Source organism: Elephantulus edwardii, unplaced genomic scaffold (genome assembly GCF_000299155.1).
Source record: "Elephantulus edwardii isolate Elephantulus edwardi_28Jun2011 unplaced genomic scaffold, EleEdw1.0 scaffold00028, whole genome shotgun sequence".
NCBI classification, from domain to species: domain Eukaryota; kingdom Metazoa; phylum Chordata; class Mammalia; order Macroscelidea; family Macroscelididae; genus Elephantulus; species Elephantulus edwardii.
In genome coordinates, this window is record NW_006399778.1 from 10,896,040 (window position 1) to 10,913,831 (window position 17,792).

General features: G+C 36.3%; 1 protein-coding gene across 4 annotated transcripts in view; it reads left to right on the forward strand.

Moving 5' to 3' along the window:
• The window catches only part of EIF4G3 (eukaryotic translation initiation factor 4 gamma, 3), a 427,927-nt gene that overhangs the window by 169,626 nt on the left and 240,509 nt on the right, over positions 1-17,792 (forward strand). For 3 of the 4 annotated variants that reach the window (XM_006883568.1, XM_006883564.1, XM_006883567.1), the window contains 2 exons: positions 12,555-12,734; positions 13,321-13,435. In XM_006883568.1, coding sequence (XP_006883630.1) covers positions 12,555-12,734; positions 13,321-13,435 — 295 coding nt within the window. Of the gene's footprint in view, positions 1-11,717; positions 11,739-12,554; positions 12,735-13,320; positions 13,436-17,792 lie in introns of all 4 variants that reach the window. The other variant, XM_006883565.1, reaches the window with a different exon arrangement.

Genomic DNA, 17,792 nt, shown 5'->3' on the forward strand with positions numbered 1-17,792 from the left:
GACCACCGAAAAACATTTAATACTCATTATGAAATTCTTGTTTTTAAACATTTTTCCTGAGCTTTAAAGTTTAGGCTTATTTTTACTGGTTCTTAATTAGAACAATCAACAAAAACTTGAAATCTTTGTGTAAAGAGGTCTCAGACTTTACTTTTTTTAATGGGTTATATGGCTTAAGAAAACATTTGCAAATTTTCAGTTTCCTTTCGCTACAAAATAATGTTTGTCAAAGTATACCATGTTTTGGGCCATTGGAAAATAAAAGTGTGTGGTGTATGTGTAAAGTATTCTTTAACTACAATTTTTTTAATAATAGTGCTTGAAGGGTTGTGTGTATGTGTATCACTCACTTGTTATCTTTGAGCCAGGATTGCCTCAGAGCTGACCCTCTGCGTTTTCAGAGGGTGCAACTACCTGAGAGGAGATAGCTTGAACCACCTGCCTTTGGGTTGGCAGCTCAGCCCTTTGTCCATTTTGCCACTCAATACATTCCCTTTATGGCACAAATTCAAACATACTTTTAGATCAAAAAGCTTCAAGAATCATTTACTTTTTCTCTGGCACTTCTAATTTTGACATGCTAGTTAAACTTTTTTATTATACAAGAGAATATTAAGTGAATGAAGGCATATGTAGCCTTTGCTTAGGTAGCAGCAATAGTTGTCTTGAAGAAATAGGACGCATGAGGGTAGACATCTCACCGCTGAGCAGGAGGTTACTACTGTGGTGTGGGTAGATACAGTAAATTATTAGGAAAAATTTCCTATTTTGTATCCATAGAAGAAGTGGGACCAACTTGGTTTCACAGTGGAATGAGTTTATGATCATGTTTGGTTAATTGGTTACAAAAATACACTGTAAATTGCAGTTCACTTAGCAACACTTAAACTCTAAATGCCAGTCCAGTTCCCCCAAGGACAATTAAAATATAGACATGAACAAATCAACAAAAAAAATCTCAAATGGAAACACCTACACATTTCCAGATGCTTTCTGTGGGAGTTATTATTTTTCTGTCCTGCTGTGACAGAAATACAAAAGGATGGCTTTTTCATTCTCTCAGTTTAGGAGACTGCAAGTTCAAATTCAAGGTGTTAACTCTAGGGAAAGGCTTTCTCTTTGCTTCAGCTCTGGGGTAAATTTCTTCTCTCCTTTAAGCATTTGTGAACAGTTTCTAGGAGATACTTAAGTGTCTTGTCCTCAACTTTTCCCTTAGTCTAGGAGGCTCTTTGTAAAGGGACCCCAAGTCCCCTATTCAGCTTGTTTGAATCTCTTCTTATTTAATCTCTCTCATATCTCAAAGGAGTTGATGCAGGATATAGCCTAATCCTATAAATTGTGTCTTGGCACACTGCTGCTGCTACTCCTCCTCCTTGCTGTTGAGTAGGGACTTACTCATAGCTGAACCTCCATTGAGTTTCTGAGGCTGTAAATTACTCATGTTCCTCATATGGAGCCACTGATGGATTTGAATCTCCAGGAATTGTCACCTTTGGATGAGCAGCTTGATTCTGTATGGACTGTGCCACCAGAGCTGTTGTCATTACTCTTGTTGTCATTGTCTGCTGTCATTGTCTGCTGTCAACTTGGAACTGACTCATAGCTGACCCTCCAACTGGGTTTCACAGGGAGCAAATCACAAAGGAGGAGATTGTCAATTCTTCTCTGCAAAGCAACTGGTGGATAGAAGTCAGGATTTAAAAGGCATCACAAATGGAGAATAATTATATGTGATTATAACATTATATCACTACCAAATTAGATCATAATACAATTGCCAAACCATTGAGAATCATGACCTAGTCAAGTTGACATGTAATTTAGGAGTGGCATGTTCAATCCATGACAGGAGTGATAACCATTTTGCATTTGAGACTCATTGAAACTGAAGTCTGTATTTAAGAGAGAACGATGAGGATCCAAGGGTGAGAGGTGGGCAGAGGAGGCTTAATCATAAGGTCGTACAATTTGATAGGTGAAGGGAGGTGTGGGTAAAGGAAAGGGGAAAGATCCCATGTGAAAACAAAGTATATGAACTTTGTAAATAAACTAGTATAAAATTTAAAAACAATAGATTATTTTACTCAGTTCTTAAACTAAATAGGAATCCAAACTCTGAGAGAGACACAGAGATGGAGATGCTTATAAAGAATGAGACATGGAGAATTTAGTAATTACAGGCCTCTTTCTCGATAAGACAACTGTGATTACCATTAAGCCAAGAAAGTTTATCTTGTACAAAGAATTTAACTTAGAGCAATTTTTTAAATGAATGAATGAAAGCCATGCAAACCTGACGTCAGCTGATCTCAGAAAGAATGACATGAGTTCAGACAATTATACTAAGATTAACAAGTAATTTATTTTTATTGTTACCTTCTCTTTTAAAAACCTCATTGTAATTAACCTGAATTGAATATTTTGCTTTTCAAAAACAAAAGAGTCTCCCTGAATACAGAATAACTGTTCAGGTAAACTCTGTATACTTTATTTGTGCATTCTTATTTTTCAAGCAAAATCTAGAAGAGCTAAAGGGGAAAAATTGTTTTCTGGATTGTTTTTGTTTATTGTGTTTAAAACTTAAGGTTCCATTAAAGGAACAAATAAATATTTAACCTGTAATTATTTGTTTAGTCATATATTAAAATTTGCATTGATTCTATTAAACAGATTTCTCAGTTCTTTATTACTGTAGTGGCTGCTTTTCTGATCAATCATATTTCTTCATGCTTTTATAATTTTTAAAAGGAATTGGCGTGTTAGATAATTTTTCTGTGATTATTATTCAGATAGAAAATTCCTAACTTGAGTCGTAGACACTGTACTCCAATAGCACTATGTCTGTTTTATATTTTTATTGGCGTTGTTTTTATCTTTACAGAGATTCTTTATACATTAATTAATAAGGATTTTCTAGTCTTTTCTGCGTTTTATAATCAGAAGAAGACTTTCAGGATAATAGTTTTCTTAAGATAAAGCGAGAAGTCCTAAGTAGTTTTGTATGCCCTTGGCAAACCCATGGATTTAGAAATATGTCAACTATTTTTACACTGATGTTTGAAAATCCCAAGGTATTTAAAAACTGAAAGAACAGAAAGTACATTCAGAATTATAAATACTCACTTGGCATAATTTAGATTCTGGCTTGTATTGTTAATTTTGTATGTGCATTTTATATACATATTTAAAACATTTGGATTTGTTGTTGTTATTTACCATAGAGTCAGAACCAACTGACTTTCAAACAAATTTTCAGAGGTAAATTGCATGAGAGGAGATTGACCATATATTTCCTGTAGAGCAGATGGTGGGTTTGAACCATGTTCTTTTGAGTTGGCAGCACGACTTCTTACCACTAAGCCACCAGAACTCGCTAACAGTATTTACTATTTAGGAATGTATTACTTGGTGTAAACATATGCATGTTTGCTGCTTATTCTTTGTAACAAAAGATCTTGAAAAGAAGGAAGGAAGAACTAACAGTTGCTTTGTGTTAATATTTTCCTTATGACTCTTAAAGGTTCCTCTACAGAAAGTAATTCTGATAATTCAATGTGCTAGTTCTTGGTTCTGATTTATTTGTATTGCTAAAAGCTGGAGCAGTACGTTGACAGAAATTCAAGCTGGGCTTAGAAGAGGCCAGGGAATGAGGACTGTTATTATGCTGGTGTCAGATGTATCATGACTGAAAGCAGAGAATACCAGAAAGATGTTGACACAACTTTACTTACTGGAAGTGAGGAAGACCTAAATTACTTACTGAAGAAGATGAAAGTCTTCAGTGTGGATTATACCTCAACATTTAGAAAATACCAATCTTTACAACTGGGCCAAAGGCGGCCGCATGATAAATGCAGAAAAGATTGTATTCAAGTAACTATGCAAAGGCATTCCACTGTGTTAGGGCTAGCATTGAGAAGAATAAAAAGTCCAGAACACTTAATTGTGCTTATGTGGAACCTATATATTGGAATATAACCAGGGGTGCTACATGGTTTAGAAACAGGAAATAGGTGGAAGGGTGTATCCTTCACCACAGCTATTCAGATTGTATATTCAGCAAATAATCTGAAAATTTTGACATCTGAAGAATGTAGCATCAAGATTCGAAAAACACTCAGTGACAGTCTGTGATGTACATGCAACACAATTTTACTTAATGAAAATAAGGAGGACCTAATTTACTGGGGACCACCAAAGGCTATATAGTCTTCAGTGGGGATTATACCTCAAAATTGAGAAAACATGAATTTCACAACTGGACCAAAGGCCACATAATATACATGGAGAAAAGACTGATGTTAAGAATTCTTTTTATTTGAGTTCATAGTCCACATCTATGGAAGCAAACAGCAGTCAAGAAATCAAAAGACAAGCAAATTTGATATCAAAGACCATTTTAAAGTACAAGTCTTTAAGTGTAAAGACTAAGGTGTGCTTGACCAAACTCCTGTTTTATCCAGTTGCTTCAGATGCATGTGAAATAAAGAATAAGGAAAGCTAAATAAAAATCAATGCTTTTGAATTTTTACCTTGGACAAGAATGCCTCCTGTGTACTGCCCCAAGAATAAACTCTAATGGTTTGGAAGAAGTGTAGCCAGAATGTTTCTTCAAAGAGAGATGGTGAAACTTTGTCTAATATACTTTGAGTCTGTTATCAAGAGATTCCAGCCCTTGGAAAAGGACATTATTTTTGGAAAGGAGAGAGCCAAAGGAGGAGAAGATGATCTTTAAAGAAATAGTTTGTCACAGTGACTGCAACAGTGGGCTTAGGCACTGCAGAAATTGTGAGGCTAGCCCAGATTCAGGCAAGGTTTTGATTTGTTGTGTATAAAGTTACTATGTAGGTGTCAACTCTGTGACATCTAACAGTAGCAACAACATAGTGGTTTTGGTTTGTTTTTTTTTTTTTTATGAAACGGTATTGTTTATTTTCCGTCACCCTTATTTCCACTTTTTTAAAAGACAGTTTAAGACCATTCGTGGTGGTGCCCACCCACTCAGTGGCCTGAGTGGTGTGGATTGCAGATCAGTCTTCAGTTGCAGGCTGAGCGCTCCTGTCTTCAGTAGGGAACTGCTGAATAGGCACAGAGGGCACCTGAATGCCTTGGGACCAGGCTGAGCAGCAGTGAATTCAAGAGCAGGGGCCGTCCATTCTCCCTGAAACTCCTCTTTGGTCAGAGCCTTTTCAGCAGCAGCCTGCTTCCTTTTCAGTCTCTTCTAGTTCTCTATAGAAGTACAGATCAGGTATGACCTTCCACGAGTGCTTTTTGGAGATCCTGCCATGAATGCTTAGGACTTCGTGGGCCAGCATCCACCACATCAGACCCACGGAGTGAGCTCCCTTGCTGTTGCACAGGATAGCAATGTCTGTATAGCGCAGAGGAGAATCTGTGTTACACAGGGCAATGGTGGGCAAGTTAATGTATGATGCTTCTGTCACAGGCTGGTGGTCAGCCCTGGGATCAGTAACCACCAGAAGACGAGGCTCCTGGAAGGCTGCCTGGACCTGGTTAGTGAAGGTTCCAGGAGTGAAGCGCCTGGCAATAGATGTGGCCCCAGTAGCAGCAGCAAACTTCAGAACAGCTCTCTGGCCAGTATTTCTGAAGGATAGGACATCCGCTGGATTTTCAATGGCAACAATGGTGCGAGCAACCAAGAAAAGTTTCTCCCAGGTCCTCTTCAGGTTTATGATGTAGATGTCATCACTTTTCCTTTTGTAGATGTACTGTTCCATTTGGAAGTCAAGGTTGGTGCCACCCAAATGCATTCCTGCTGCAAGGAGTTTGAGGACATCCTCCTCCTTCATCTGCAGGTCATCAAGGGCTCTGGACATCATGGAAGTTTCCCCTTTAAGTTACGACGGGAACCAGAACAATGCCGTATGGGCCCTTGTGTGGGTAGCACAGAAAGCCATACGTATTTTTTTAGAAAGTGAAAAAAGGTGCTTGCATCTGACACATCAATATGTTGTGTATTGGGAGATCTGGTGGCCTAATGGCAAAAGCTATGCTGCAGTCCTGAAGGTATGTAGTTCGAGGACCCCAGCTTCTCTGCAGGAGAAGGATGGGAGTCTTCTCCTGTGCAGCTAACTGCCTCTGAAAACTCATTGTATGGAGAACTATGGGTTGGTCCAACTCTACAGTACACAACAATGTATATAATGTCCTGTCACAATGCCTGAGATATGGTAGGTCCTCGGTAAGTGCCAATTTCCTTTAGTACTGAGTCAATCTGTCTTTTTTCCTCAGTCTGTTGTTAGTTGTAACTGAAGTATTCTGAAAGGACATTTGTTTCTGAGGATCTGTGGATTTAATAGCAACTATAACAACATTGTTCAACCTAGGGATCATCAAGATGGTCAAGGATAGAGCAGGGTACAGATCTGTTGTTTATGGGGTTGCTGTGAGTTGGAGTTGACACAGTGGCACCTAACAACAACATAATAGAGTCTGACAAAATACCTTCTTGTTCCAGATAGAATTCTTAGCCTTTCTTTCCTCCATCAGATCTAATTTTGTGGGGCATTTCTGTCTAATAGAATTTAATATGATGATGAAAAATATCCTAAACTTGATTTTATTCTATTTTAAGTCTTATTATTCAGTGGTTCTATATTTTACCAGGAGAATGGCAGAGGAAGATGTCAACCTCAACTAAATAGTACTTGTGGGCAGGTACTAATGTGTTACCATGTCTTTGTTTCCAGTATGATAGCTGCTAGATGTGACTGATAAGCACTTGACATGTGGCTAGTGTGGCTAAGGACCAAAAGTTTTAATTTAATTTTTTTATAGCTTTTTGAAGGATCATAACACTATTTTTCAAATATATTTTATAATTTTTCAAGCTATTCATGCACAAAAATTGTTTAGCAATTCCATATACTACTGTTCATCTCTGCAATAGGCTAAGGATCCCACAAGATAATTTTGTATAGTTTTTATTGTTTTGCACATAAGCAATTAGTAACTTGTTTTGCATATGAAAGAGCTAATGTGATTGAGTAAGATTTTACTAGTTACTGGAAATGAAAAGATAATTTTCTAAGAATTTATGTTTATTATGTAATTTATTAGAGGTATCTTTGTCTTATGATCAGAAGGGAAAGTTGTAGAAAATGATACATTATAATTAGGAATATCTTTTAAAAAATGTTTATTACCAATGTTGTTGACGCAGAAGCTTTCAGGTATGGTTTGAAATGTTGCATCTTTAGAAGAATTTTCCAAGAGGAAACATTCACTTATTTTTTCCAGCTTCTAGAATGTTTCTACGGAGGTTAAAAAATCATATGCATGGGCTTAAAGTTTAGCCTCTCCTTTAAATGTATTCTTACCCTTTGGAGTTGCCCACAGGTACTACCCAGTTGAGATTTTCATCTACATAAGACATTCTCCTAGTAAACTATTAAACCACTGAAAAATAAGACTTAGAATAAAAATCAAGTTTATGATATGTTTCTTATGCATGGTTCTCTACTTAGCATTTTTCAATGTTATCATCAGTGACCTGAATAAATATCATAGCATGTCTTTTTCACATTACATGATTTAATCAGAATCCAAAAAGAGCTGGATACTCTGAAATCACATCACATGGCAAGGAGGATCCAGTCCTAGGAGAAGGACATTGTGCTTGGAAGGGTGGAGGGACAGCACAGGAGAGAAAGACCCTAGATAAGATTAATTGATACAGTAACTGGGGCAATGAGGATAGGTGTGTTGAAGATAGACTGGCTCAGGACAGGGCAGGCTTCAGAGCTGTTCTAAATAGGGTCGGTATGAGTCACAGGTGACTCGGTGGCACATAACAAGAACTCTGAAATGATGGGTTGAGTTTAATCAAACACGTTTCCTACGTTTTCGGAAAGACAAATTACAGGCTTATTCATCAGGGCTTCAAAACAGAACTATGAAAGTATATAGGGAATTTAAGGACACAGATCATTGATAGAATATATAAAAATAATGTTAAGGGTTATTACTTTGTGTTTGCTACCAATCAATCAGTAGTGAAATGTGAATTAGAAATTGACCCTGTGTTTCTTGGTTTTATCAGTGTTGGCAAGAATTAAGCAATGTGTATGCCCTTTCATCAGTAACAAATACTTATTAAATGAGGACCAAAATAATTTTAGAAGATTCTGCCTTCATATTTGTGTTTGGATCTCTACTTAGACTTTGAGCAGTGGAAGCTGGTTGAGAGACATTAGGTGGTGGTGTTAGGTTCCATCGAGTCAAGTACGACTCATAGCAACCCTATGAACAAAAGATCCAAACTCTGTTCTCTCCCATGCCATCCTTATACTTCTTGACACACAAGAACTCATTGTAGCAGTCCATATAAGTTCTTTAAATAATTGAAAATCTTTATTGAAGGTGTATAGAATGAAGTATAGGGATTCTTTTGCAACAGAAAACTTGGCAATGATGTAAAAGTTAGCAGTGATGGTAATCTTCAGATAATTTCGAGTTCTATCACTTATGGTAAAGGAGAATTGGACTTCCATGTGGTTTCTGGCATAGTCAGTGATAGAGGAAAATTTGGAACCAATACAAAGATTTTTGCAGTGCCAGAACTCTGCTCCACAATGAAATTGCATTGCTGAGGTTTCATAACTCCTAGATCATGTAGTAGAGATTAAAATTTTAGGTAGATGGTTAGACTAAACATGCTGAGCAGTCTTTTCATCTGAGGCAGTTTTTTATTCTTTGAATGATTCATCATCTTTCAGCTGAGAGTAAATGAGATTCATAAGGATTGCAAGCAGTTTGGGGAAAAATCTGTCCACGCCTCCCCTTAAATAACCCATGATTTGCTGCTGTGTCCACACATCTGAAGTTTAGGATTTCATGTACTATCATTAACTCTTAATTGTACGTTTACAATTAAATGGTTAGCTAGAGAGAATCCATTTCTTTTTATGCTTTGCATTTCTAGCTAATAGAGTTTTTCCAGTCTCCTATGGATATTAATTGTGTCCTCTGTGCGTGTGTATAGATGAATGGTTTATTTTGTGATTCTAAAAACCAAGTTACAGATAGCTGTCCTTGTAAAAATTTTACTATAAGAAGGTGGAACAAAAGTAGGTCTATAAAATATTGTGAGAGGATCTTAAAACATGGAAAGATATGAGTTTTTTTAATGGAATGTAGAGAATTACATTTGTATAGGTCAAAGAAATTTGCTTTCTGGATGCCAAACATGAGTTTTGTGAATTAACAGATAGCATTTTTCTTGCCAGAATTCAGTTACTAGTTGTGAGATGTGGCTCACATTACTGCAGTTGTGTGTAATAGTCACATCAAAACCTTGTAGCCTTTGTAGAGAAGATTTTTTTCTTCCTCCTGATAACAATACTTGCTTGTAAATATAGTATATTCTATTTCATAAGGGTTAGTATGCATAACAATTGAGAATACAGATCTAGGACTTGACTGTATTTAAATTAGAGAAAGGAGGGTCTGAATAAATTGTTTAATCCCTGTTCTTTAATTTCCTCATATATAGGAGTACCTATCCCATAGATTTGTGATGAAGACAAGTAAAACACATGTAAAGTGTTTGGATAGGTGACTGGTGGTTATTAACAAGTGCTATATAAATCTTTATTATTGTTATTGAATATACCTATATAAAGACATTTCTACCTAGTTTCAACATTGAGATGTTTGTTTTAAAAAGCTGTTATATACCAGTATAACCATTAATGTTGTGTTTTCCTAGTTAAGATTATTGTTGTTGTGTAACAGTTGAGACAGAACTGACCTATAACTGACCCTCTGGTGGGTTTTCAGAGGCAGTCAATCACGTAGGAGGAGATTACCTATATTTCTTCTGAAGAGCAGCTGGTGGATTTGAATCGCATGCCTTCAGGATTACAGCTCAGCTTCTTACCACTAGGCCACCAGAGCTTCCTGATTATCATTATAAATAGAAAATGTTTGCTTCTGTTTTAAAATAATTGAAGAAAACCATTTTATATTGTTCCAAATCCTTGAGTAAAAAAGACTTCAATTATGCTGAACAAGCTGGTTAAAAATTTCAGCAGTAAAATTAGAAAATAGTGGTAAAAAGAGTGCTCACTTAGGAGAATTTTGCTCCTATTGAATCTTAAATATTTTTCTTATCCTTCATAAATTTAAAAAATGAAATCTCTTTTCTCTGTACATAATAGCATGTCTCATCAGGCAGTATATAAGTGTACTGACATTACCTCAGTAAATCATTTCCTGGGTGCTTTGATGTTATTCTTATCTTGGTTGCCCTCTAACGTTGAAGAGAATATCTTCAGTTACTGTGTCTAGTAGTGCTCAATACTCAATTAGTTGAACAGATGAATGACTCTTCTCCACGAGGCCTGTAATGTTTTTTTTGGCTCCTGGTGCATTAACCAAATTATAAAAATACTAAGTTTATTCCTAAAAAGTATTTATTACTTACATACGTTCATTTATAATAAATGCTATTTGCTGTGTTATTAAATACATTGCGGTAATGGAAACTTTACTACTTAAGTATTCATGTTTGCAGTCAGCCATAATTCATTATAATCTGTCACCAAAATTGTGTCAGTGGAGATAACAAGAAAACTATTATTATAGTTGTGTCCCAGCTCAAATTCCTGTGTTACCAACTTTGCCTCCCATGCTTTTCTTGTCATTTTCATCAGCTGCTCTTTATGTGCCCCCACCTTTGGTTCTTCTTTTCACTTTTTTTCCTGCCTTATCTTTCCGCCTATTGCTTTTCTGTTTCTTAACAGCTTTAGAGCTTTCTTTGCCCTGAGTTAGGAAGGCTAAATGGGCACTGGTTCCCAATTTTCCCACTTAAGTACAAGACAAAAATTGATTTCTTGTACCACCCTTAGGTAAGTTGAAACTCAAAGAGTAGTTCAGGATAAATAATACCACAGTGGCTTTAGGTCAGAGCTCAACTTTATATATTTATTGGGTCTAGCAATAACGTTCATACTTGGAATTGTGGGACAACTCAAAATAGATTGAACTAGACCCTATTTTAGACAGTTATGATTTTTCACTATGTTGATTTAAGTGATAGCCTAGATGCTTAGTTAATTGAAAAGAGCAAATTTTATCATGAAAGGGGGGTAATACTCAACTTCTCCCATGGAGCAGCTGGTGGGTTTGAACTTCCTACCTTTGGGTTGGCAGCATATCTCCTTACCCATTTGGCCACCAGAGCTCCTTATCATGAAGAGTCTAATGTGTATTGGAAAGTTATTACTCAGCCCTTCTGCAATCTTCAAAATAACAGATCTGTTGTTATTACCTCTTGTTTCAAGATGGAGAGTAGATAATAGTGAAGTGTAAATACCTAATGTCAAATCCCATAATGCATAATGAGAGCCACGACTAGGAATTGGTCCCAAAAAAGTAGCCACCAAGCAGACATACCTTTTCACGGTGTTATAATTTGTGGCTAGTATTAGATTATTTTAACCCAAAAAATTTTTTTGCCAGTTTAAAAATAATTTTAATGTTATTCTATCTTTTGATTCCATGGATTCTTGAATTCTCAAATAGACGATTGTCATTTTTATTGTCTAGTCTTTTTTCTAGCTTTTTCCCTATTATTACTAAATAGATATTTTTATTGAGTTGCATGCTATGCCCTTCTCTTTTCCTACTGATCTTTAAGCTGTTCCATTGGCTTTCTTTCTGTTTCCTGCTGCTTTCTTGCTTCATAATTGAAGGGAGGATTCAGACCTATTCAGGTAACAAACTACTGGTTCTGCATGACCTCCTTGTTACTCTAGCCTCTTTAGTATTATTACAGTGAGATTTATTGTTTGCTGCTGAATGAATACATTCACATTGGAAATAACACTAATGGTTGGTATATTGTTTCAGGCTTTTAACCTTGCAGTAATCACAGGTGCTACTTAGGCTATTTGAGATTTGAGCTCTGCTCATTCAAAACCATTCTGTTTTATCTAGAGTCTCCACTTTTATTGTAAACTGTTCTAGAAAGCAAAATTTTGTTCTTTTAATGTGGGGTTCCCATAATTTTGAAAAGGAAGGCTTAGTTCATCATGTGTAAATTCTGCAGATGGTTATTCTGCAGATGGTTTCTTGTCCTTCTAAGTATTTTACACATAATTGGAGCAGTGAATTATAGGGGGAGGACACTGCTTTTAATTTTTAATAATGAACCATTAATTTTTAGGAAAGTTGATATTTTCATACAATAGAATAACTTTGAGGAAGGTAGCAGCAATTTTGTTATATTTATTTTATCATATATTTCTAAATTATTAATTGATTTTTTAAATTTTAAAAGACCTGAGATTTCTTTATGAAACAGTTGAGATTTCTTACTGTTTTCAAATGTATGATAGTACTGATCAAACTTGACCTAGTGTGAGATGTTTTCCATTTTTCCAGTCTTTTCATTGACATTGACTAATTCAAGCCAATCATATTTTGAGGGGGAAACTGTAGGCTTGTACAATTGTATATAGTTCTCCTTGGGGGGAAAAAGTGTATGTGTGTGTGTATATAAATATAAATCTTTTCTTCTCCTTTATCAGTTTTTCCAGAGGCCTCAAATACAGCCTCCTAGAGCTACCATCCCAAACAGCAGTCCTTCCATTCGACCTGGTGCACAGACACCTACTGCGGTGTATCAATCCAATCAGCACATCATGATGGTTAACCATCTGCCCATGCCGTACCCAGTGCCCCAGGGTCCTCAGTACTGTATACCACAGGTAAAGTATTTACCAAGCACATGCAATCCAGCAGCAGGGTGAGAATCAGCTCACATTCTCATCACAGGGAGGAGGGAGACTGGATTATGGCATTGGGTTTTGGTGCTCCATGAACCTTTTTGTTGGTTGTAAGTCTGACCATTTTATTGTTTTCTATAATAGTGTAAGGAGATGTTAAAAACTTTATATTTTCTAAGCTGATAAATGTGCTTGTTTTTATCCCCTAACCTTTACCCATCCCTTCCTTAAAACACCTGTGCTAATAAAATGCACTTAGTATTAATGTTGTTCCTGTGATATCCTTTAATGGCATTGAATGCTACCAGTCTGAAGTCATTTTATAATGAGCCATTAACAGTCTGTGCACTGACTTGCTGTATGAGTTTACCCAAGGCACATCTTTATCTTCATTCTTTGGCAAGCAAGCATTTTGAAAGCATTTAATCAAATGGCTTCACCTCCTTTAAAGTATTCATTTTAGAACACTCACACTCACACACAGATCTTTATTTTTAATAAGCTATGTTATACATACTGCACTACATTGCTGTTACATATTTAAATGTCTATATTTTTTCTCCTCTAGTATCGTCATAGTGGCCCTCCTTATGTTGGGCCCCCACAACAGTATGCAGTTCAGCCACCGGGACCAGGCCCTTTTTATCCTGGACCAGGACCTGGAGACTTCCCCAATGCTTATGGTAAGTAAGAAAATAAAGTCAATCCTGCTTAATGGTTCATGCCATTGGTTTTTTTTTGGTTTTGTTTCTTTAACATATTGCAAACATTTCTGTCCTGAAAGCTACTTTACAAAGAAAATGCCTTACAAAGAAAATGCCTTACACAGAAAAAGTGTTATTGGAATAAATTTAAAAATGATCCTTTGAAAAGAAGCTAGAATTCTGCAGAAAAAGATTCCCTGTCTTAAAGTTCTTACATCTACGACCAGCACACCATAGCCTACATTTTTGCTAATGGCAAAAATTGAAGTTAGCCCCTTTTAATGTTTACTTTTTCTGTAACCATTTTTCATCAGTTAACATTCTAGAGGAGTCCTTATGTAATACAAATGGTACTATTAACCATAAGCTTGGAAGTTTGAAACCACCCACAGACATTTCAGGGTGAAAAAAAGCTTGATGATCTGTTTTTGAAGACTTTTCTGAGTTCAGTTCTACTCTGGCACACACAGAGTTGTTAGGAGTAGGAACTGACTCAGTGGCAACACATTAACATCTTAAAGATTTTACTTAATTTTGGTCCTCCCCCCCCCCCCGCCCCACTACTGGAATGTTAAAGTCTGAAGAGAGGTTTTGTGGGGTTGTCTTTTTTAAACTTCAGTACTTTATTGCTTGCAATATTCAACCTATTTCAACATATCTTTATGTTAAAGAACTGACGTTAAAAGGAATAACAACACATGTGTAATATCTAATTTGCCTACCTTGTCACGAACATTCCAGGATAAGAAGCAGTAGAAAGAGTTTGTAATTGATTTTACAGATAGGGAAGTTGAGACACAGGACCAATATTACAAAGTCAATAGATTTAGATTAGTTTCCAATCAACTCTTTAAAAAAAAAAATATTTATTTACATACAAAGTTCATATAAATTGTCTCTCACACTATCCCTCATTCACATTGTGTTTCATACAATCATTCCCATTCATTGTGTTTTATAATGTTAATCACCATTGAACCATGTCCACCATTACCCTGTCTTTCCAGAAACCTCTGGATCTTTCCAATTTTTTTAACTCCCTCCCTCCACCCACCAAATTGTGCGATGCTGTGATTTCCCGCTGCCCACCCTCACCCCTCTGCTCCACTCCTTACCCCCTTGGCTCCCTCATTCGTGGTTTACTCTAGTTATCCTTCTATTTTTACAATGATGGTCTTATGCAGTATCATCCTTTAGTTTGTTTCACTCAGCATAATTCTCTCCAGTCTCTCCCAAGTTATGTAGTACTTTTTGAAATTATTGCTACTGACTGCTGCATAATATTCCATCGTGTAAATGTACCAAACGTTCTCAGTCCATTCTATGATGGTTGCACACTTGGGCTGTTCCCATGTTCTTGTGATTGTGAATAAAACTGCTCTAAACATTGATGTCCAAATGTCTGTTTGTGTCTCAGTTCCCTTGGAGTATATTTCTAGTAGTTGAATAGCTGGATCATATGGAATTTCTATATTCAGCTTTTTGAGGAAATAGAAAACTACCTTCCTGAGTGACTGTACCATTTTATTGTCTCAGCAATAATGTCTGAGAGTTCTATCTGTCCATATCCATTCCAGTATTTATTGCTTGCTGTCCTATTGCACTTTGCCACTTCACTAGAGTGAGATGATATCTCATATTGGTTTTGATTTGTGTCTCTATTATTGCCAGTGATTTTAAACATTTCTTCATGTGTCTGTTGAGCATCCAGATGTCTTCCTCAGTGAAAAATCTTTTCCATGTCTTTTACTCATTTTATAATTGGGTTGCCTTTTTTTTTTTTTGTGGAGACCCTATAATATTCTGTAAAACTTTGTTTTAGAACCCTTGTCTGAGATAGCATTGTCAAATGTTTTTCCCCAGTCAGTAGGTTTTCTTCATTGGAAAAAGTTTTTGATATGCACAGGGATTTAATCTTTAGAAGGCCCCACTCATTAATTTTACAACAACAATAATATTTGTGTATTTCTGGCTATATTTTTGTCAGCCTCTTTATACCATAAGTCAGGCCTTCTACGTTTGGTCTAACATAAAGATAGATTGTTGTTTTGTTTTGTTTGCTGGTATGTCTTCCACATTTCGGACACTTGGTAGCAGCACTTGGAATGTAAACATTAAATTACTGAATATAATTTAGTGAAACTGTGATTTCTTATCTGTAAAATTGTGATAAGATTTATATTATGGAAAGATTTTTCAGGATTAGTTTACATAAAGGTAATTAGCAAATGTATGTATAGGGTGAAGGGAAAGGGAGGGTACAATGAAGTTTTCGCAAGACAGGGCAAATAATGACATTTTGCAATTGTAATTGGTATTATAAGACAAAGTGTACATGAGTTACTGAATGAAAATGAAAAAATTTTAAAGAGTAATAGAAATTACCTTATTCAACAAATGTCTATTACATGCTACATTTGTTCTGTACCTTAGGAAGTGGATTATAAGGAATAAAGTCAATGAATACTAGCAAAATTAAACTTCAATTTTATAAGCATTTTATCTCTTCTACTACCTGCACATAGACAAGAGAACTGCCAGAATTTCAGGTTGGGTTTAGGGGAGAGAGACCATGACTCTAGGGATATCATTGCTGATGTCAGGTGGATCCTGGCTGAAAGCAAAGAAAACCAGAAGGATATCTATCTCTATTTTATTGACTGTACAAAGGCGTTTGACTTTGTGAATCACAACAAAATATGGCTAATACTGAGAAAAATGGGAATCTCAGAACATTTAATTGTGCTCAGACAAAAAAATCTACACCTAGACCAAGAAGCTGTTGTTTGAATGGAACAAAGAAATATACTATGCAGCACTAAAAAACAGTGAACTTGTAAAATGTTCCACAACATGAATGTCTCTGCAGGACTTTATGCTGAGTGAAATGGCTTAGTCACAAAAGGGCACATATTGCGTAGCACCACTGTTAGAAAGGAGGTCTGACATGAGGGTTTAGGAAGATAATAGGACAAGAGTAGATAGATAATGAACATTGCACTGGAATAGATGAAATAAAGAACTGTTTAAAAGGAATACACGAATAGGCATTTTGTGTACAACAGTAGCCTGGAATAAGAGTTACATTGTAAAGAGGACTGGGAGGAGGAGGAGAGGGAGATAATTGTGCAACAATGAATGCATATTTAAAAAAACAAAGTGAACTAGGGAGAAAAAGAAAGGGGGTAAACATGTGCAACAATGAATGAATGAAAATCCAACTTTTCTGTAATCTTTTGTTAAAAATCAAAATTAAAATAGAAAATTTTATAGAAATAAATAAAATCAGGAAGAGTGTCCATCAGGGTTGTATCCTTTCTCCATGCCTGTTCAGTCTGTATGCTGAGCAAATAATTCATGAAGTTGGACACTGAAGAAAAATCAACATTGTTCCAGAGGAAGACTCAGCAACAGTCTCTCTTATGCACATGATACAACTTTGCTTTCTAAGCGAGAGAATGACCTTAAATGCTTCCTGCAAAAGATTAAAGACTACAACCTTCAATTGAGATTACAACTCAACGTCAAGAAAGCAAAGGTCCTTAACCACTAGCCAGTAGACAACATGATAGATGGAGAACAGATCTAAGCTGTCAATGATTTCATCTTACTTGGGTCCACAATCACCATCTTCGATACCAACAATCAGAAGATCAGAAGACATACTACATTGGGAAAGTCCAGGGACCTCTCCAAAATAGTGAACAGTGATGTCACTTTGAAGACTAAGGTGATCCTGATTCAGGCCATGGTCTTTTCTGGCACTTGCTATGCATCTGTGAGCTTGGACAGTGATTAAGGATGACAGCAGAAAAATTTATGCCCTTCAGTTGTGCTGTTGGATAATAGTACTGAATATTGCATTGACTGCTAAAAGAACAAACAGGTATGTATTGAAAAAAGGTACAGCCAGATTGCTTCTTAGAGGTCAAGATGGTGAAAATTTGTCTCTTATACTTTAAATATGCTGCTAGGAGATACTGTGGCTTGGAAAAGCATGTCATGCTTGGAAAGGTTGGCAGTTAACCAAAGAGAGGAGGACCTGTAACAAGATGTATTAACACAATGACAACAGCCATGAGTTGAAGCATATCAGAGATGATGAAAAATGATACAGGATAGTCTGTTGTTCATAGTGTCACTGTGAGTCATACTTGATCTGAGGGCACCTAACTGCAAGAAAAGATTTCTGTCTACCACTTAAAGATCAGCACAGGTGAGAAGACCAAGGGCTAAGGAAATGATATGCACACCCATGTTTATTGTGGCTTTGTTCACAATAGCAAGGAGTTGGAAACAACCTAAGTGCCCATCAACAAATGAATGGATAGAGAAG